This window comes from Oncorhynchus gorbuscha, linkage group LG18 (genome assembly GCF_021184085.1).
Source record: "Oncorhynchus gorbuscha isolate QuinsamMale2020 ecotype Even-year linkage group LG18, OgorEven_v1.0, whole genome shotgun sequence".
Classification (NCBI taxonomy): domain Eukaryota; kingdom Metazoa; phylum Chordata; class Actinopteri; order Salmoniformes; family Salmonidae; genus Oncorhynchus; species Oncorhynchus gorbuscha.
The window spans coordinates 48,956,201-48,977,724 of record NC_060190.1 but is presented as its reverse complement, the minus strand read 5'-3'; the positions used below and the strand labels follow the sequence as shown (position 1 = coordinate 48,977,724).

Genomic DNA, 21,524 nt, shown 5'->3' with positions numbered 1-21,524 from the left:
TACAGTGAAATGCTGAATACAACTGGTGTAGACCTTACAGTGAAATGCTGAATACAACTGGTGTAGACCTTACAGTGAAATGCTGAATACAACTGGTGTAGACCTTACAGTGAAATGCTGAATACAACTGGTGTAGGTAGACCTTACAGTGAAATGCTGAATACAACTGGTGTAGACCTTACAGTGAAATGCTTACTTACAAGCCCTTAACCAACAATGCAGTTTTAAGAAAATACCCCCCACAACAATAGCGGGGCTATATACAGGGGTGGTGTCAAGGTAATTATATACAGGTAGGGTTATTAAAGTGGCTATGCATAGATAATAGAGAGTAGCAGCAGCGTATTGGGGGGGGGGGGTTACAAATAGTCTGGTTAGAAATTTGATTAGCTGTTCTAGAGTCTTTAGAAGCTCCGCTAGCAGAGAGGTCAGTCTCAAATCAAATAATATATATAATATATATAATAATATATGCCATTTAGCAGACGCTTTTATCCAAAGCGACTTACAGTCATGTGTGCATACATTCTACGTATGGGTGGTCCCGGGAATCGAACCCACTACCCTGGCGTTACAAGCGCCATGCTCTACCAACTGTGCTACAGAAGGACCAAATCAAGTTTATTTGTCACATGCGCCGAATACAACCGGTATAGACCTTACAGTGAAATGCGTGTGTGTGTAGGTAAGTAAAGAAATAAAACAACAGTAAAAGATATTTGAAATATATATATATATATATATATATATATATATATATATATATATATATATATATATATATATATATATATATATATATATATACAGACATCTGTTAGTCAGGCTTATTGAGGTAGTATGTACATGTAGGTATTGTTAAAGTGACTATGCATATATGATGAACAGAGAGTAGCAGAAGCGTAAAAAGAGGGGTTGGCGGGTGGTGGGACACAATGCAGATAGCCCGGTTAGCCAATGTGCGGGAGCACTGGTTGGTCGGGCCAATTTAGGTAGTATGTACCTGAATGTATAGTTAAAGTGACTATGCATATAAGATAAACAGAGAGTAGCAGCAGCGTAAAAGAGGGGTTGGAGGGGCACACAATGCAAATAGTCCGTTCATGAGTCTTATGGTTTGGGGGTAAAAACAGTTTAGAAGTCTTTTTGTCCTAGACTTGGCACTCCGGTACTGCTTGCCATGCGGTAGTAGAGAGGACAGTCTATGACTGGGGTGGCTGGGGTCTTTGACAATTTTTAGGGCCTTCCTCTGACACCGCCTGGTATAGAGGTCCTGGATGGCAGGCAGTTTTGCCCCAGTGATGTACTGGGCCGTACGCACTACCTTCTGAAGTGCCTTGCAGTCAGAGGCCGAGCAATTGCCGTACCAGGCAGTGATGCAACCGGTCAGGATGCTCTCGATGTTGCAGATGTAGAACCTTTTGAGGATATCAGGACCCATGCCAAATCTTTTCAGTTTCCTGAGGGGGAAGAGGCTTTGTCGTGCCCTCTTCACAACTGTCTTGGTGTATTTGGAACATTCTAGTTTGTTGTTGATGTGGACACCAAGGAATTTGAAGCTCTCAACCTGCTCCACTACAGCCCCGTCGATGAGAATGGGGACTTGCTCGGTGCTCCTTTTCCTGTAGTCCACAATCATCTCCTTTGTCTTGGTTACGTTGAGGGATAGGTAGTTATTCTGGCACCACCCGGCCAGGTCTCTGACCTCCTCCCTATAGGCTCCCTATAGGCTGCCTCCTCCCTATAGTCTCATCGTTGTCGGTGATCAGGCCTACCACTGTTGTGTCGTCAGAAAATTTCATGATGGTGTTGGAGTCATGCCTGTCCATGCAGTCGTGGGTGAACAGGGAGTACAGGAGGGGACTGAGCACGCACCCCTGGGGAGCTCCAGTGTTGAGGATCATCGTGGCAGATGTGTTGCTACCTACCCTCACCACCTCGGGGCGGCCTGTCAGGAAGTCCAGGATATAGTTGCAGAGGGAGGTGTTTATTCCCAGGATCCTTAGCTTGGTGATGAGCTTTGAGGGTACTATGGTGTTGAAAGCTGAGCTGTAGTCACTGAACAGCATTTTCACATAGGTGTTCCTTTTGTCCAGGTGGGAAAGGGCAGTGTGGGTGGTATGCAAATTGGAGTGGGTCTAGGGTTTCTGGGATAATGGTGTTGATGTGAGCCATTACCAGCCTTTCAAAGAACTTCATGGCTACGGATGTGAGTGCTACTGGTCTGTCGTCATTTAGGCAGGTTGTCTTTGTGTTCTTGGGCACAGGGACTATGGTGGTCTGCTTGAAGCATGTTGGTATTACAGACTCAATCAGGGAAATGTTGAAAATGTCAGTGAAGACACCTGCAGTTGGTCAGCACATGCCCGGAGCACACGTCCTGGTAATAAGTCTGGCCACGCAGCCTTGTGTATGTTGACCTGTTTAAAGGTCTTACTCACGTAAGATGGTGAGCGTGATCACAGAGTCGTCCGGAACAGCTGATGCTCTCATGCATGCCTCAGTGTTGCTTGCCTCGAAGCGAGCATAGAAGTGATTTAGCTCGTCTGGTAGGCTTGTGTCGCTGGGCAGCTTGCGGCTGTGCTTCCCTTTGTAGTCTGTAATAGTTTGAAAGCCCTACCACATGCGATGAGCATCGGAGCCGGTGTAGTATGATTCAATCTTAGCCCTGTATTTACGCTTTGCCTGTTTGATGGTTCGTCGCAGGGCATAGTGGGATTTCTTGTAAGCTTCCGGGTTAGAGTCCCGCACCTTGAAAGCGGCAGCTCTACCCTTTTAGCTCAGTGCGAATGTTGCCTGTAATCCATGGCTTCTGATTGGGGTATGTACGTACAGTCACTGTGGGGACGACGTCCTCAATGCACTTATTGATAAAGCCAGTGACTGAAGTGGTGTATTCCTCAATGTCATCGGAAGAATCCCGGAACATGTTCCAGTCTGTGATAGCGAAACAGTCCTGTAGTTTAGCATCTGCTTCATCTGACCATTTTTTAATAGATCGAGTCACTGGTGCTTCCTGTTTTAATTTTTGCTTGTAAGCAGGAATCAGGAGGATAGAGTTGTGGTTGGATTTACCAAATGGAGGGCAAGGGAGAGATTTGTACGCATCTCTGTGTGTGGAGTACAGGTGATCTAGACTGGTTTCCTCTAGTTGCACATTTAACATGTTGATAGATATTTGGTAGAACTGATTTAAATTTCCCTGCATTAAAGTCTCCGGCCACTAGGAGTGGCGCCTCTGGGTGAGCGGTTTCCTGTTTGCTTATTTCCTTATACAGCTGACTGAATGCGGTCTTAGTACCAGCATCTGTCTGTGGTGGTAAATAAACAGCCACAAAAGTATAGCTGAGAACTCTCTAGGCAAGTCGTGTGGCCTGCAGTTTATCACAATATACTCTACTTCAGGCGAGTAAAGTCTAGAGACTTCCTTAGATTTCATGCACCAGCTGTTTAAAAAAAATATGCACAGACCACCCCCCCTCATCATACCGGAGTGTGCTGTTCTCTGCTGCCGGTGCAGCGTGTATCCCGCTAGCTGAATATCCATGTCGTCATTCAGCCACGATTCCGTGAAGCATAGGATATTACAGTTGTTGATGTCCCATCGGTAGGATATTCGTGATCTTACCTCATCTAGTTTATTGTCCAATGATTGCACGTTGGCGAGTAATATAGTTCAGTTATCTTTGCCGCCTTGGGTACAGGAACAATGGTGGCCATCTTGAAGCAGTGGGGACAGCGGACTGGGATTGGGAGCGATTTGAATATGTCCGTAGACACTCCAGCCAGCTGGTCTGTGCATGCTCTGAGGACGTGGCAAGGGATGCCGTCTGGGCCAGTAGCCTTGCGAGGGTTAACAGGTTTAAATATTTTACTCACGTCGGCCACGGAGAATAGGGGGGCGCGCAGTCCTTGTTAGCGTGCCTCGGCGGTGGCATTGTATTATCCTCAAAGTGGGCAAAGAAGGTGTTTTAGTTTGTCTGGAAGTGTGACGTCGGTGTCCGTGACGGGGCTGGTGTTCTTTTTGTAGTCCTTGATTTCCCGTAGACCCTGCCATATACGTCTTGTGTCTGAGCCATTGAATTGCAACTCCACTTTGTCTCTGTAACGGCATTTTGCTTGTTTTAATTTCCTTGTGGAGGGAAAAGCTATACTGTTTATATTCAGCCATATTCCCAGACCTTTTTCCACCTTTTTACATGTGTGTGCGCATATGAGATGAACTCCTACACCTTTCATCCTGGTATGCCTTGATATTTTGGGAAACATGTATTTGCTCTCAATTAACGACCATCCAGTTTTATATGAGCACGAAATCATAATGGTGTCATTTGTCTGATACAGGTAGAGCAAGTTGTATTTCTAGTCCAACATCAAGGACTAGTATCTTGTGCGATGTAGCCAGGGGATGGTGGTGCTTAGATAATACAGATGAGTAACACTGAACACAGTCGATCACGGATGTACATTCATGTAAATGAGACACGGGTACATTCATTTGAATGAAATGCTCCTTCCCAACTGACAATAAAAGCACTGCCGTGGGTGTAATATCCCATCATAGCAAAGACAATACCCCCAGTTGCTATCATTACATGGCCATTTGTTATGTACATTTGTGATGTTTTCTCACTCTAGAAGTTCTTGGCAGGGCTTGAAACTAGCCATTAATGAGTAGTGGTGATAATGATATGCCTTTGTGAGTTTTCTGGAACTTTGTTTAAATGTAGCTCAGATGGCAGTCTTTTGGATCTCTTTCTTAAACGCCTTGGCCTGTAGTTCCCAGATTGCTCCCAGAGCTGTGAAGTAGGTGGTGTGTAAAGCTGTGGATATAACAGCTAACACCCAGCAGGCTGTCTATCAGGGCGCTCTGTTACCTGAACCTGGCTTGATCAGGTTACTGTGGTAAAGAGCTTTTCTCATGAGGACGCTCAGTGAGGTGGAGCCTATAGACTGCACCACAGTAGAGCGAGAGTTAGCAGGAAGAGGAAGTTGTGAGTTGGAAGTGTGTCTTACCAGAAACTGCCTTAGTAGCGAAATTTGTGTCACATATTTTAATAATACCTCTCACATTGTTAGTATTCATCTCAGGTTTGGCCATCTAGAGACTTCCTCAATGCACATGTCTAATACAGTCACATCAACTTGCCATTATACCATGGCCATTGGCCCTTCCACATGTCAATATGTGTAGACTGGTTGTTAACTTTGCTAATGGCAGTCTAATGTGACATCTATAATGTTGCCAGAGGAGTCAGTTATGGTTGATTTCACTCAGTCCGGGGGGGAACTGGAAGCTGTGTGCACAAGCCTTGGAAACATATTCATTGATGACAAGAAGGCCAAGCCATAGATGAAAATAAACAATATTTCTAGATGCTAACCATAATAAACAACACAAGATGTTCTGTTTCAAACCAAATCCAACTGTATTTGTCACATGCTTCTTAAATAACAGGTGTAGACTAACAGTGAAATGCTTACTTACGGGGCCCTTCGAAACACAGCAAATAGAAAAACAATAGAAAGATAATAACACAAGGAATAAATACACAATGAGTAACGATAACTTGGCTATATAGATGGGTTACCAGTACCGAGTCAATGTGCAGGGGTATGAGGTAAATACATACAAGTATGTGGACACCCCTTCAAATTAGTGGATTCGGCTATTTGAGCCACACGGTGCTGACATCACACAGCCATACAACCTCCATAGAAAAACATTGTCAATAGAATGAATTTACTGAAGAGCTCATTGTCAATAGAATGAATTTACTGAAGAGCTCACTGACCGATAGGATGCCACCTTTCCAACAAGTCAGTTTGTCAAATTTCTGCCCTGCTAGAGCTGCCACAGTCAACTGTAAGTGCTGTTATTTTGAAGTGGAAATGTCTAGGAGCAACAACGGCTCAGCCATGAAGTGGTAGGCCACACAAGCTCACAGAACGGGACCACTGCGTGCTGAAGCGCATAGCACATAAAATCTAATGTCCTCGATTGCAACACTCACTCCCGAGTTCCAAACGGTCTCTGGAAGCAACGTCAGCACAAGAACTGTTCGTCGAGAGCTTCATGAAATGGGTTTCCATGGCCGAGCAGCTGCACACAAGCCTAAGATAACCATGTGCAATGCCAAGTGTCAGCTGGAGTGGTGTAAAGCTCGTCGCAATTGGACACTGGAGCAGTGGAAACGTATTCTCTGGAGTGAAGAATCACGCTTCACCATCTGGAAGTCCGACGGACAAATCTGGGTTTGGCAGATGCCAGAATAATGATACCTGCCCGAATGCATAGTGCCAACTAACGTTTGGTGGTGGAGGAATAATGGTCTGGGGCTGTTTTTCATGCTTTGGGCTAGGCCCTTTTAGTTCCAGTGAAGGGAAATCTTAACGTTACAGCATACACTGACATTCTCAACGATTCTGTCCTTCCAACTTTGTGGCAACAGTTTAGGGAAGGCTCTTTCCTGTTTCAGCATGACAATGCCCACGTGCCCAAAGCGAAGTCCATACAGAAAGGTTTGTCGAAATCGGTGTGGATGAACTTGACTGGTCTGCACAGAGCCCTGACCACAACCCCATCAAACATCTTTGGTGTGAATTAGAATACCGACTTAGAGCCAGGCCTAATCGCCCAACATCAGTGCCGACCTCACTAATGCTCTTGTGGCTGAATGGAAGCAAGTCCCCGCAGCAATGTTCCAACATCTTGTGGAAACCCTTCCAAGTAGCTATTATGGCTTGGGTGTAGAAGCTGTTTAGGGTCCTGTTGGTTCCAGACTTGGTGCATCGGTACCGCTTGCGGTGCAGTAGTAGAGATAAGTCGTACACATTACCCTCTGTAGAGCCTTGCGTCCAGATGTCAAGCAGTTACCATACCAAGTAGTAATGCAGCCAGTCAAGATGCTCTCAATGGTGCAGCTGTATCTTTGCCAAATATTTTTGTGCCTTCTTCACGACTGTGTTGGTGTGTGTGGACCTTGTTAATTCCGTAGTGATGTGGAGACTGAGGATCTTGAAGCTCCCGCCCCGTCACAATGGATGGGAGCATGCTCGTCCCTCCGTTTACTGTGATCCACGATCATCTCCTTTATCTGGCTGATGTTGAGAGAAAGGTTGTTGTCCTGGCGCCACACTGCCTGGTTTCTGACTTCCTCCCTATAGGCTTCCTCATCGTTGTCTGTGATCAGGCCTACCGCCGTTGTGTCGTCAGCAAACTTAATGACGGTTTTGCAGTCGTGCGCGGCCATGCAGTCATGGGTGAACATGTTTGAGATATTCAGTGCTATTGTAATCAGTTGGTGCGTTTTGTTTTTCTCCTCTTCCCTCTTGTCTGAGGTCATGATTATAATTCTCCTCAGTAAGCAGGTCAGCATTGCTGTGCCCCATGGCTACACTCTGGGATAATGCATGTACACACACACACTGGCACGCTCACACACTGGCACGCTCACACACTGGCACGCTCACACACTGGTACGCTCACACACTGGCACGCTCACACACTGGCACGCTCACACACTGGCACGCTCACACACTGGCACGCTCACACACTGGCACGCACACACACTGGCACGCTCACACACTGGCACACTGGCACGCACACACACTGGCACGCTCACACACTGGCACGCTCACACACTGGCACGCTCACACACTGGCACGCACACACACTGGCACGCTCACACACTGGCACACTGGCACGCACACACACTGGCACGCACACACACTGGCACGCTCACACACTGGCATGCTCACACACTGGCACGCTCACACACTGGCACACTGGCACGCACACACACTGGCACGCTCACACACTGGCACGCTCACACACTGGCACGCTCACACACTGGCACACACACACACACACACACACACACACACACACACACACACACACACACACACACACACACACACACACACACACACACACACACACACACACACACACACACATAGCCTCGCAACATTTACCAATGTGCTCTGAAAGCGTCCTGAGAGACTGTATTTAGATCTCTGGAATCTTTCCCTCATCTATAATAAGAAAGTAGGCTTCATCCGTCTGACACGGTCTCCATCTGAACAGGCAGATGCGGACTACAAGCGCCAACGAGTCACACCAGTAACACAGACGACAGGGATCTCAGTTCTCCCACAGATGTTCAGAATGTTCCAAATGTAAAACGGAGCACATCCACTGTTTGGTCCCCTGGGACATGAATGAGGGGAAATGATTTTCTGGTTCTATAATTTTCTGGCAACTTCTGCATTTGGCCTAGACTGCCGGCAATATCATTATGTAAGGTAACACGGTGTCACACATGAGCTTTTTACCTTTGTGGTGAATCAAATTAAGACACCTCAGAACTCTGTGACCAATGAGTTGGCTACCCAGACTATTTGCATTGCCCCCCCACCCTCTCCACACCACCGCCACTCTCTGTTGTCATCTATGCATAGTCACTTTAATTAACTCTACCTACATGTACATACTACCTCAACTAACCGGTGTCCCCGCACATTGACTCTGTGCCGGCACCCCCTGTATATATTGTTATTTTTTACTGCTGCTCTTTAATCACTTGTTACAGTTATCTTTTGAAACAGCACTGTTGGTTAGGGGCTCGTAAGTAAGCATTTCACTGTAAGGTCAACACCTGTTGTATTCGGCGCATGTGACTAATCAAATTTGATTTGATTTTTGATTTGTTTTTTTTTATAGAACTGGTGCCGTCTTTTTTCTATGCCCTGTGGTCTTTCTGCGGTTGGAACGCGTCGTTCCTTGAATACCCAGGTTGGACGAGAGCGTTAGTGGCGTCACTTGGCGTGGCCTCTGGATGGGTGCCAGAGGTGCACTGGATTGGTTAAATGTGTCTAACTGTCCATTAACGTTACAGTAAAAGACAACGACACAATGACCTCCAGCTCTATGGACATTCTATTTCTGTGGTTTAGTCACTGTCCACGGCATGCTGTCTGAGTTTATGGACTGTGTCATGCTCCACACCAACACTGCAGATATTACGTTGTTTTGTAGTGCAGTTCTCCATCTCTGTCAGAGAATGGTGGTCGTGGTGGTTAACCCTGTTGGATGCTCAGTGATATGTGGAAAATTGCAGCATTATTACATTTTGTCCTCTCTGCTTCTCAATGGGGAATCACTAGGAACAGTGCATCAATATGCCCTCCTAGTAACCTAAAGGGAAAGGAAAAACGTTTTCTGGTGTGTTCATAATCTTTATCCTCTGCTATAATAGGGCATGTCAGTCAGTATATTGTACGTCTGTCTGTCTTGTGGCGAGGGTACTGGATGGGGTTCTAGACATGATATTGATACAGAACCATTTAGACATGTTTTTCAGCACGGAATGTTCAATGTGGTTGAAAATTGTTGAAAATGCATTTATTGCAGCAATCAAATCAAATGTATTCATATAGCCCTTCGTACATCAGCTGATATCTCAAAGTGCTGTACAGAAACCCGGCCTAAAACCCCAAACAGCAAGCAATGCAGGTGTAGAAGCACCTAGTTATATTTGCAGAATGCATCTTCACATAGTCCCCCCCCCCCCCACAACAAAGACCCTTCCTCAGTGTTGTTTACTCTCTTAGTCTTTGGCTGTGAATGTACACTCTGAGCCCTGTTTTTTTCTGTCTTCCAGATTTGCCACAAAGGAGCCAAATGGTTTGTTACTCTACAATGGGCGCTTCAACGAGAAACACGATTTCATCGCTGTGGAAATCATTAACGAGCAGATCCAGCTCACCTTCTCTGCTGGTAGGAGGGGCTTCTGTTAGTGCACGTCACCAATTCATCCCAAATCTAGAGTTGGTTGTTATTAATATATTCACATGTGATGGTGACAAGTGTTGGCACGAGCCCTGATCCAATGATGTGTGAATAACCTTTGCTGGCTTGTTCTTTTTTTTAGGTGAGACCAAGACGACTGTGTCGCCCTACATCCTTGGAGGTGTCAGTGATGGCCAGTGGCATGTGGTGCAAGTTCACTACTACAACAAGGTACGTCGGGGGAAACCTGGGCGAGGCCTTGTGGTCCTATAAAGTATAGACTGGTTCAACACTAGACAAAAAACACAGATTTGCTGGGTCTGGGAAATGTAATTTTACCTTTATTTAACTAGGCAAGTCAGTTAAGAACAAATTCTTATTTTCAATGACGGCCTAGGAACAGTGGGTTAACTGCCTGTTCAGGGACAGAATGACAGATTTGTACCTTGTCAGGGGATTTGAACTTGCAACCTTCTGGTTACTAGTCCTACGCTCTAACCACGAGGCTACCCTGCCACCCCATATACAGTAACTTGAGTCAGACTAGGCTACTGAAAAGGCCCATTACAGACTTGGCTTTATCAGACCTCACTCTGAAGCACGAAGAGGACGAAGAGCAGGTCATTTCCAACATCAGTACAGTACATGCCTAAACTGAATTATGTTTGTCTTTTACCACAGACTTGAAATATGAGACATACAAGACATATGTTCTTAACATGTTTGGCCTGCAATTGACTTGTATACCGGTAATTGATTTATGGATGTTGTGTAGTGTTTGTAGATCTGGATATAGTTTTTTACACGGTACTTCGTGTCCTGTTGACATCCATTTATACTAGATCAGCTGTACTTCATCAAGTGTCTGACGGCGCTAGTCTATAGAGTGATGAGAGTCAGGATTCTAGCTGGACCACACTGGGAGAAGAATACCCAGGGTCCTCTGTGGATGTTGTCACTTTGCTGCATCCTGTCAGAACTGCTGCTGTGTCATTCCAGAGGACCGTTGATGGGACAGTGGAATGTGCAGTGTGCCAGACAGACATAGGAGGAATGAGAGAGAGCTAGAGAGATGGAGGGGGATGAGACGGATGGATAAAGAGCGAGAGAGACACTAGAAAAGGGTGGGAGGAATGTTTTCACAGCTATGCTCAGAGTATATGTTGGAGAAAATAGAACTCGTACAAAACAAGATCTTCTTCCTTGACGACGGCTTCAACTTTTTTATTTCCATATCAATCAGTGAAGAATGTATGGAACTATAACCCACTACCCCTTGTCCCTTATCCCCCCCCCCCCCCCCAGACCAACACACAGGATGTTACATTTTGGTCTATTCAGAAAGTCACTTTGCATCATAAAGCTGTTGCCAGGCAACCCCCCTCCTAGTGTGGATATTCTATTCATGGTCTATAATAACAGGGCCATGTCAGATTCAGCCAGCAGAATGTGAGGGAACACAACATCTCGTGGGCCATTGGAGGAAAAGTCTTTGGTTCCCATCAAAGCGGGGACATTATTCTTTCATTAATCACTTTGTTACAAACCAACAAGTCCAATGAAAGTCTCCATCGCTTGTTTTATTGTGACCTAGTAGTTTTTGGATTAAACAGACAGTAACAGTCTCCAGTGACCTAGTAGTTTTTGGATTAAACAGACAGTAACAGTCTCCAGTGACCTAGTAGTTTTTGGATTAAACAGACAGTAACCGTCTCCGGTGACCTAGTAGTTTTTGGATTAAACAGACAGTAACCGTCTCCAGTGACCTAGTAGTTTTTGGATTAAACAGACAGTAACAGTCTCCAGTGACCTAGTAGTATTTGGATTAAACAGACAGTAACAGTCTCCAGTGACCTAGTAGTTTTTGGATTAAACAGACAGTAACAGTCTCCAGTGACCTAGTAGTTTTTGGATTAAACAGACAGTAACAGTCTCCAGTGACCTAGTAGTTTTTGGATTAAACAGACAGTAACAGTCTCCAGTGACCTAGTAGTTTTTGGATTAAACAGACAGTAACAGTCTCCAGTGACCTAGTAGTTTTTGGATTAAACAGACAGTAACAGTCTCCAGTGACCTAGTAGTTTTTGGATTAAACAGACAGTAACAGTCTCCAGTGACCTAGTAGTTTTTGGATTAAACAGACAGTAACAGTCTCCAGTGACCTAGTAGTTTTTGGATTAAACAGACAGTAACAGTCTCCAGTGACCTAGTAGTTTTTGGATTAAACAGACAGTAACAGTCTCCAGTGACCTAGTAGTTTTTGGATTAAACAGACAGTAACAGTCTCCAGTGACCTAGTAGTTTTTGGATTAAACAGACAGTAACAGTCTCCAGTGACCTAGTAGTTTTTGGATTAAACAGACACTAACAGTCTCCAGTGACCTAGTAGTTTTTGGACACTTAAACAGTAGTTTTTGGATTAAACAGACAGTAACAGTCTCCAGTGACCTAGTAGTTTTTGGATTAAACAGACAGTAACAGTCTCCAGTGACCTAGTAGTTTTTGGATTAAACAGACAGTAACAGTCTCTAGTGACCCACAGAAGTGCTTCCTCTTGAGTGCCCACTGCTCACACTAACGCCTTTTATGACCTGTTTTCTTTTCTATCATATTTTACCAGCTTAGCACAATACAAACATGAACTCAATAATGGAACTAGCATAATGTTAAGCAGAGGTGCAGACCAATGGAAGGGACATTTTCCTAGAAAACTGCCCAGAGTTTTGGTTGAACTAAACCCCCCCCCCCCCCCCCCCATCAAAGTTCACACCCGCTGCTGCAGCATTGTCTCATTGGTCCAGATCCAGTGAGTCATAGAGGTAGAATGATGGCTCCTCCCCTCTGAGGTATCTCACGCCGGCCTGTCCCTGTCCGCGGGGGGGTGGGTACGATGAGGTGGGGGCATTTTAGATTGAAATGTGCCTTTCAGGGGAGAGGGGGAGTGTGGAGAATGGCAATGACCACTGCTTTTGTGCTGGGCTCGGCCTCCAAAGGGACCATAGGCAGTGAATGATGCGGCCCCGGGGAAGGTGCCCCGCTCTCTGTTCACCAGCAAGGAGAGAAAAACAGGGCGGGAGAGGAGCAAAAGGAGGAAAAGAAAGGCGAGAGAGGTTTTGACTTGGGCTTTGAGCGGGACACTGCGCTTCAGGGCTAACCTCTCTGGTTGCCATGGTGTTTCCAGTCAGACCTAATATTACTGTTGTTTGCTCCCATGCTCCTCCTGTCCATCCCTGTCATCGTGGATAACAATGAACTCATATTCCCATGTTTCCCTGTCACCCCGCTGTAATGAGGGGAACAGGGTTTTCATGTAGTCCTGAGTAAGTATGCTCTCCAATCAGCTCTGACAGGCCGGGGCTTTGTGTAGCAGACTGAGCGGCTGACAGACATCAGCAGAGAGTCATTATAGCAGAGTCAACAGCCATGACTGATGCTTGCTGCTGGGAGCGATGGCCCAATGCGTAGGTCAGTGAACGAACCAGAGAATTTGGACCAGTCTGTTCCGGACCTTTCTCAACTGAGGGGAACCGTGGAAAAGAGCGTGTCGGGTGATTTGGTTTGTGACCATTCTAACAGATCATCCCACACTGCAGGTTTGTTTGTTCCAACAAATTAGTTTCCCATTGCCTCACAAGGGGTCAACTAAAGGATTAAGACATTTTGGTCAAGAGGTTTAGAGGTTATTTCTACTGTTCTAGTAGCCGGTGTGTTGTGAATAATGAAATCCATCTGCACATATTTCAGACTCAAATCAGCAAAGCAACTAATCCTATTTGCCAGTTATTAGATACGATAATAATGCCTAATGGGAGACAGATGAGGTGTTTAAAGAGGAGGGCTAATATTTGATCAGTGCAGTGGAACAATGTAATTAAGTCTCCATCCTCTCAGAGGCAGCCAAGCTTGATCACAAGACCCACAATGAGCTCCTCTAGTATTCAGCTCCTCACAGACAGCCCCTCAATGGGACAGCTGTATTAATAGTATGCTGCAAGCACAGATATAATCTAATCTACTCACTGGATAGGATACAGGGTTGGAATGAGAACCATGTGAGGGAGATGTGGCAGTGCCTCTGTCTGCAGTGCTCCTTGGAAAAGGGATGGGGCTCTGTCATGACCTACAATATTACAGCTGTCTGTGTGTAATGTCCACCTATACTCCATTTGTCTGGTCTGTATTCTTAGCCCCATTTGATTAAAGGGCTCAGACAGTTATTATGGCTCTGCAGGAATATGTAGACCAATCACAAGTGTAATTTATGATAATCTTATGCTATGAATAAAATTTGCTAATTATATTTTTGTTAAGAAGATACTTAAAATAAAAAAATCACATGTATTCCTCAGCTCTCAACAATCAGACCACCCAGGAGAGAGCAACACTAATCGCTCAGCAGCCCACACATACAACACAGAATAAAACAATTAAAAGTCCCATGATGGTTAGTGACTGTCCATTACTGCTTATCATTGATTGATGACTTTATTAGGCTTTCATTCCAAGTCATCATCTCATCTCTATAGAGCTGCTGCCTATGCTGTCTGACAAAATATCTATTTTAGTAGGTCTTCATAGTCAATTTTTAAATGTGTTTTAATTTCACATTTATTTAACACGGTAGGAAAGTTGAGAACAAGTTCTCATTTACAATTGCGACCTGGCAAAGATAAAGCAAAGCAGTTCGACACATACAACAACACAGAGTTACACATGGAGTAAAACAAACATACAGTCAATAATACAGTAGTAAAATATGTCTATATACAATGTGAGCAAATGAGGTGAGATAAGGGAGGTAAAGGCAATAAATAGGCCATGGTGGCGAAGTAAATACAATATAGCAATTAAAACACTGGAATGGTAGATTTGACAGTAGATGAGTGTGCAAAGTAGAAATACTGGGGTACAAAGGAGCAAAATAAATGAATACAGTAGGGGAAGTGGTAGTTGTTTTGGGCTATGTACAGGTGCAGTGATCTGTGAGCTGCTCTGACAGCTGGTGCTTAAAGCTAGTGAGGGAGATAAGTGTTTCCAGTTTCAGAGATTTTTGTAGTTTGTTCCAGTCATTGGCAGCAGAGAACTGGAAGGAGAGGTGGCCAAAGGAGGAATTGGCTTTGGGGGTGACAAGTGAGATATACCTGTTGGAAGGCGTGCTACGGGTGGGTGCAGCTATGGTGACCAGCGAGCAGAGATAAGCCGGGACTTTACCTAGCAGGGTCTTGTAGATGACCTGGAGCCAGTGGGTTTGGCGAGGAGTATGAAGCGAGGGCCAGCCAACAAGAGCATACAGGTCGCAGTGGTGGGTAGTATGTGGGGCTTTGGTGACAAAACGGATGGCACTGTGATAAACTGCATCCAATTTGTTGAGTAGGGTGTTGGAGGCTATTTTGTAAATGACATCGCCAATGTCGAGATCGACCATCTTGATCGCTCATTCTTCCATCTCTTCTTTCCCTCTGTGTCAGCTCCACACAGACCGGACAAATTGGCGGCGCAATAGGTTATGGTCATTGTAGTTAATTACAATGTTTTCTGCACTAAAGTATGTAGAATATTGGCCTGTTGGAATCTACAACTCCAATCTACATCGCACAGTTCGGGCTTGATCTGATTTCTCTCTAAAGGACTGAGCTTGAGCTCACAGAAAAAAAAGGAAAGTAATGGAATTCAAATATTTGAACCGATGTTGGTCAATTAGCTGTTTAAAAAACAAAAAATAATCAACATCGCTCAGCACAAGACCACACTGCACATGGAGACTATTCCTATATGCTCTGTCCATAGCTCAGTGCCCAGGCCTGGTCAGTCAACAGTGGTTACCCCTCTCATTACAGTGTTGCTAGCCACTGCTGACACAAGCTCTAACCGGGCTGACGATCTATATGAGCTCTGTGTGACCTCGGGAAACGCTTGTGTTTGAAAAGAGGTTGTGACCTTTATTGACGGGATCGTTATTCTACCCCTCCGCCCCTCCTTGTCTTGTTTCTCCCTCCATTGATTCCTCACACAATGAAAGAGATCCTTTGTGCTGAAGAAGACCGTGTCTGTGCTGTTGAGCAGGGCTTTTCCACCGTGTGTGTGCTGTTGAGCAGGGCTTTTCCACCGTGTTTGTGCTGTTGAGCAGGGCTTTTCCACCGTGTGTGTGCTGTTGAGCAGGGCTTTTCCACCGTGTTTGTGCTGTTGAGCAGGGCTTTTCCACCGTGTTTGTGCTGTTGAGCAGGGCTTTTCCACCGTGTTTGTGCTGTTGAGCAGGGCTTTTCCACCATGTGTGTGCTGTTGAGCGGGCTTGAGCAGGGCTTTTCCACCGTGTGTGTGCTGTTGAGCTTTTCCACCGTGTGAGCAGGGTTTGTGCTGTTGAGCAGGGCTTTTCCGTGTGTGTGCTGTGTTTTCCACCGTGTTTGTGCTGTTGAGCAGGGCTTTTGTGTGCTGTTGAGCACCGTGTTTGTGCTGTTGAGCAGGGCTTTTCCACCGTGTTTGTGCTGTTGAGCAGGACTTTTCCGCTGTTGAGCGTTTTCCATCGTGTTTGTGCTGTTGAGCAGGGTGCTGTTGAACAGGGCTTTTCCGCCGTGTGTGTGCTGTTGAGCAGGGCTTTTCCACCGTGTGTGTGCTGTTGAGCAGGGCTTTTCCACCGTGTGTGTGCTGTTGAGCAGGGCTTTTCCGCCGTGTGTGTGCTGTTGAGCAGGGCTTTTCCGCCATGTGTTGGTTATGTGTCAGCCTCTGACTTGAACTGTGGATGTTCGGCTTTAAATGATTGAAGCACTGAAAACATTGAGATAAATTGGGGTGATGTTCCAGAATACTGTAGGGTTGAATATAAAAGCTAGTGGATGACTTTTCTCTTCAGAATTTATTCAAACTTTTCATTAGGGTTGTTAAAGCTTCTTGAAGCTCTTGACTTGAGAAAATCCTTCTCTAGGGTGAACGTTTCAATGACAAAGTAGATGGTGAGTGTTTTTGATTTTTAATGCTAGTTTTTACACTTAGTATTTTGCATTTGAAAAATAAGTGTGATTACTGAGTTTTTGACACCTTGTTAGACAGGATTGGTTATGATCACACTGATATACTGAGATGTGTGGCACAACTTCACACTACCTTCAGACAGACAAGCAATCTATTTATGTGCTGAGCAACCAAAAATGCTTGACAGTGACACATACAAACAATAAATTGGATATTCTGAGACAGAAATAAACTTCCACACATTTACCTGCCTTTTGTAACTTGAAGAAGAAACCTAGAGTCTCAGCATATTTATAGCATCAAGCAGTCCTTGAGATACACCTGTGATTTTATTTTCAAAGAATCCTCTGAACAGTACCAGAAGGCTCATTATAGCCTAATGTGTGCTTTCCTGTCCCTCTCAATCTATCTAGCCATCCATAACCAAACACTACATACTGTATACATGTCCACGTTCTTCCCAAACACATACAGTATAAGGAAGGAATAGCATAACGTATAAATGCTGTACTATTTAGAAACTCCTATCACCATGTGCTGCTATTTCCAGTAGTTTGTCAGGTGACTTCCCACGTATCTGCTGTAGGTGCTCTCACCATAACACTGGAGCCAAACTCAACAACTCCTCTTCTCTCCTCACAGCCAATCCTAAACCAGGCCAGCATGCCCCAGGGTCCCTCTGACCAGAAGGTCGTCGTAGTAACCATGGACAACTGTGACACCTCAGTGGCACTGCGATTTGGTCATGTAATTGGGAACTACACCTGCTCTGCCCAGGGCAGCCAATCAGGATCCAAAAAGTAAGGGAAGGGGAGGGTCTTACTAGTATTTCACTATGCACTGTTATTTGCCAACAGTTGCAATTATAGTAGAGTTGAATAAAAGCCTTTTGAAACCATGAATTCAGTTTTAAAATTTTGCCACAAGCTGAACTTACTCTTGATCTAGTGTACTATTGTTGTGACGCCAAGAGAAAAAGAGAGATCCCAATTGGCTGAGCAAAACAGGGCTCTCATTATGGTACAGATGATATATTTTTTAATTAAGTCTGTCACGTCCAGCTTGTAAACATATTTGAGTTCAGTGATGTGTATCTGTTTTCCTCCCTGGAAAAAAACAAGCTGATAAATATTTAATAAACGCTGTTCCAGTGTGTTGATGTGTTTTGGTATAGAAGCCAAGATCGTAGAAGCAGAGCTAAGTGTTAATGATATGTTGTGGTATAGAAGCAGAGCTCAGTGTTTTTATTGATATTTTGTGGTATAGAAGCAGAGCTCAGTGTTTTTTTAATGATATTTTGTGGTATAGAAGCAGAGCTCAGTGTTTTTAATGATATTTTGTGGTATAGAAGCAGAGCTCAGTGTTTTTAATGATATTTTGTGGTATAGAAGCAGCTCAGTGTTTATAATGCTCAGTGTTTATAATGATATGTTGTGGTATAGAAGCAGAGCTCAGTGTTTATAATGATATGTTGTGGTATAGAAGCAGAGCTCAGTGTTTATAATGATATGTTTTATAATGTGTTGTATAGAAGCAGAGCTCAGTGTTTATAATGTGTTGTGGTATAGAAGCTCAGTGTTTTTATAATGATATGTTGTGGTATAGAAGCAGAGCTCAGTGTTTATAATGATATGTTGTGGTATAGAAGCAGAGCTCAGTGTTTATAATGATATGTTGTGGTATAAGAGAGCAGTGTTTAGCTCAGTGTTTATAATGTGTTGTGGTATAGAAGCAGAGCTCAGTGTTTATAATGATATGTTGTGGTATAGAAGCAGAGCTCAGTGTTTTTATAATGATATGTTGTTTATAATGATATGTTGTATATAGAAGCAGAGCTCAGTGTTTATAATGATATGTTGTGGTATAGAAGCAGAGCTCAGTGTTTATAATGATATGTTGTGGTATAGAAGCAGAGCTCAGTGTTTATAATGATATGTTGTGGTATAGAAGCAGAGCTCAGTGTTTATAATGATATGTTGTGGTATAGAAGCAGAGCTCAGTGTTTATAATGATATGTTGTGGTATAGAAGCAGAGCTCAGTGTTTTTATAATGATAATGATATGTTGTGGTATAGAAGCAGAGCTCAGTGTTTATAATGATATGTTGTATAATGAAGCAGAGCTAGTGTTTTTAATGTGGTATAGAAGCAGAGCTCAGTGTTTATAATGATATGTTGTGGTATAGAAGCAGAGCTCAGTGTTTATAATGATATGTTGTGGTATAGAAGCAGAGCTCAGTGTTTATAATGATATGTTGTGGTATAGAAGCAGAGCTCAGTGTTTATAATGATATGTTGTGGTATAGAAGCAGAGCTGAGTGATAGATTATAAATGTGCCTCACTCTGTCCTATCTTTCTGCTGTAGATCTCTGGATCTGACTGGTCCTCTCCTCCTAGGGGGTGTGCCCAAACTGCCTGAGGACTTCCCCATCCAGAACCGCCAGTTTGTGGGCTGCATGAAGGACCTGAGGATTGACAACCGCCATGTCGACATGGCTAGCTTCATCGCTAACAACGGCACTCTACCAGGTTAGTAACCTTGCACATTGCCATTTGACTGAACCATTCTGTGCCTGTTTTATAGCATCCACCCTTTCCTGCTGTCTTAGTTGAGCACTATGAGCTGAGTTGGGGAAGTGAATGTACCTTAAGTTGTACCTGAAGCATGAATCATTTATTACCTCTTAGCATAATGAGGTTGGCTTGAACTATTCCTCAGATGTCTTTAACTTCCCAGGATGCTCTGCTAAAAGGCACTTCTGCAATAACAACCCGTGTTTGAACGGAGGGACCTGCGTCAACATGTGGGGCTCCTTCAGCTGTGACTGCCCCCTAGGATTTGGAGGCCGGAACTGCGAGAGGGGTAAGTGAAGTAACGGCATTGCCGGAGGTTGGAAACATGCCTTTTTGAGTGTACAGTGTAAATCTAGTGCGGAAACATTTGCGTAGACACCACGCAGAGGAGATTGCTCAGGGTGATGCGTAGAGGGAATTGGCAGGGCTGTAAATAACTGAAGTAGGCTCTTCAATCAGCAGAGTGTTGAAATATATCCTCGTGGTTTTAGAATCGGCTCTTTCCTGGCACAGATAAAGCCAGTCATCATTGATTTACTGACATGATGGTTTCATAAGCATAAGGTTACCTATTGAACACTGTATTTGATTTGTTATGTTGATTCCTGTTTGGACCCAGGAAGAGTAGCCGCCGCCTCGGCTGCAGCTAATTGGAGATCTTGATAAATACTAATATGGAGCATTGCTGTTTTATACCAGACATTTCACAAGGGTTTGTGAGGGTCCCAGATGTGTATACAGTATGACAGATGCGATATCCCATAAGCTTGTATGAATCTGTCATGAGGGATCATGTCACGTTTGAATAGAGCTATATGTTTAAACCTGTTCTCTTGAATAACACCGTGGACATGTTTACGGTAAAGTGTTTTATTTCTCCGTTTGAGAGAGTTGTGTTTGTTAGAGCATTACTTAGTGTCCATTTCTCTTCTCAGCTCCTCTGTGCTCTGCAGTTGTTTGACTTGCTGGTTTTACGAGCTGGGACGGCTCATAAGAGGGAGATTGCGAGAGGGAAGAGAAAAAGGGATGCGACTCAATAAATGGTGAATTACACAAAAGCATCCCTGTTTTTAGTTTAGAGTAAAATCCAGTGATAAAGGACCACTTCTTTCTCATAGTTCAGGGGAGCCCGAGAGGAGGGATAATGAACGGGGATGGGGAAAGGGTCCCTCTCTCACTGAAGCAGATGAACCCATGTGACTCCTTCATTTCAAGAAGAGAGGGAGAGCGGAAGGGGAAAAGAATGTAGTCTAGAACCGTGCTGCTGATCTATAATCTAGATAGTGGGTTCCGATGGCATGAACATTCATGTTCTACCAAGAACCGTGAACTATGCCACGCCACTACAAAGGTCACTATCAAAATATTGCTGTTTAAATTCCAGTATGTAATAGGATCGGCCATTAGGGGTTAGAAAGGGCAGAACAGCTAGTAACCATGGAGAAAATCCCCAGCATCTCACTTCCTTTCTGATGTTCACCACTGACTCTGGCTGGACAAGGGTATGGGGGAAACAAATACTTTCATTGTCAATCCCATGAGCATGCCTTCCTTTTTATATGGACCCTGTTTAGACCAAACACACTGCAAATAGAAACTGAGTGTACAAAACATTATAAACACCTGCTCTTTCCATGACGTAGACTGACCAGGAGAATCCAACTGTAAACTATGATTCCTTATTGATGTCACCTGTTAAATCCACTTCAGTCAGTGTAGATGAAGGGGGTGGAGACAGGTTTAACAAAGATTTTTTTTTAAGCCTTAAGCCATTTGAGACCTGGATTGTGTATGTCTGCCATTCAGAGGGTGAAATGGCAAGACAAAAGATTTAAGTGCCTTTGAACGGGGAATGGTAGTAGGTGCCAAGCGTACCGGTTTGTGTCAAGAACTGAAACGCTCTCATATTGCAATTTTGGAAATTGGAGACTGTACCTACCTTTTGAAATTTGGTTATGGGATTTAGGGAACGTAATACATATGGAAAAGATTCGATACAATACCTCCAATAGAAGTCCAGTGTTTTACAAAATATGGCAGCCGATACTGGATAAATGGTCTAGTCCCGCTTCATAACTGGGTTGATGATCTGCTGCTACTCTGTGCTGTACTCCACTCAATATTTATTTTTGACTTAACTACACTGCTTGTAATGACTATATGCTGTCTTCTTATACATGTACCACCT

The 21,524-nt window shown here is 44.3% G+C and overlaps 1 protein-coding gene across 4 annotated transcripts in view; it reads left to right on the top strand.

The window, feature by feature from the left end:
* The window catches only part of celsr2 (cadherin, EGF LAG seven-pass G-type receptor 2), an 87,033-nt gene that overhangs the window by 42,452 nt on the left and 23,057 nt on the right, over positions 1 to 21,524 (top strand). For all 4 annotated transcript variants that reach the window (XM_046312499.1, XM_046312497.1, XM_046312498.1 and 1 more), the window contains exons 4-8: positions 9,669 to 9,784; positions 9,939 to 10,027; positions 17,405 to 17,562; positions 19,128 to 19,291; positions 19,500 to 19,625. In XM_046312499.1, coding sequence (XP_046168455.1) covers positions 9,669 to 9,784; positions 9,939 to 10,027; positions 17,405 to 17,562; positions 19,128 to 19,291; positions 19,500 to 19,625 — 653 coding nt within the window. The remainder of the gene's footprint in view (positions 1 to 9,668; positions 9,785 to 9,938; positions 10,028 to 17,404; positions 17,563 to 19,127; positions 19,292 to 19,499; positions 19,626 to 21,524) is intronic.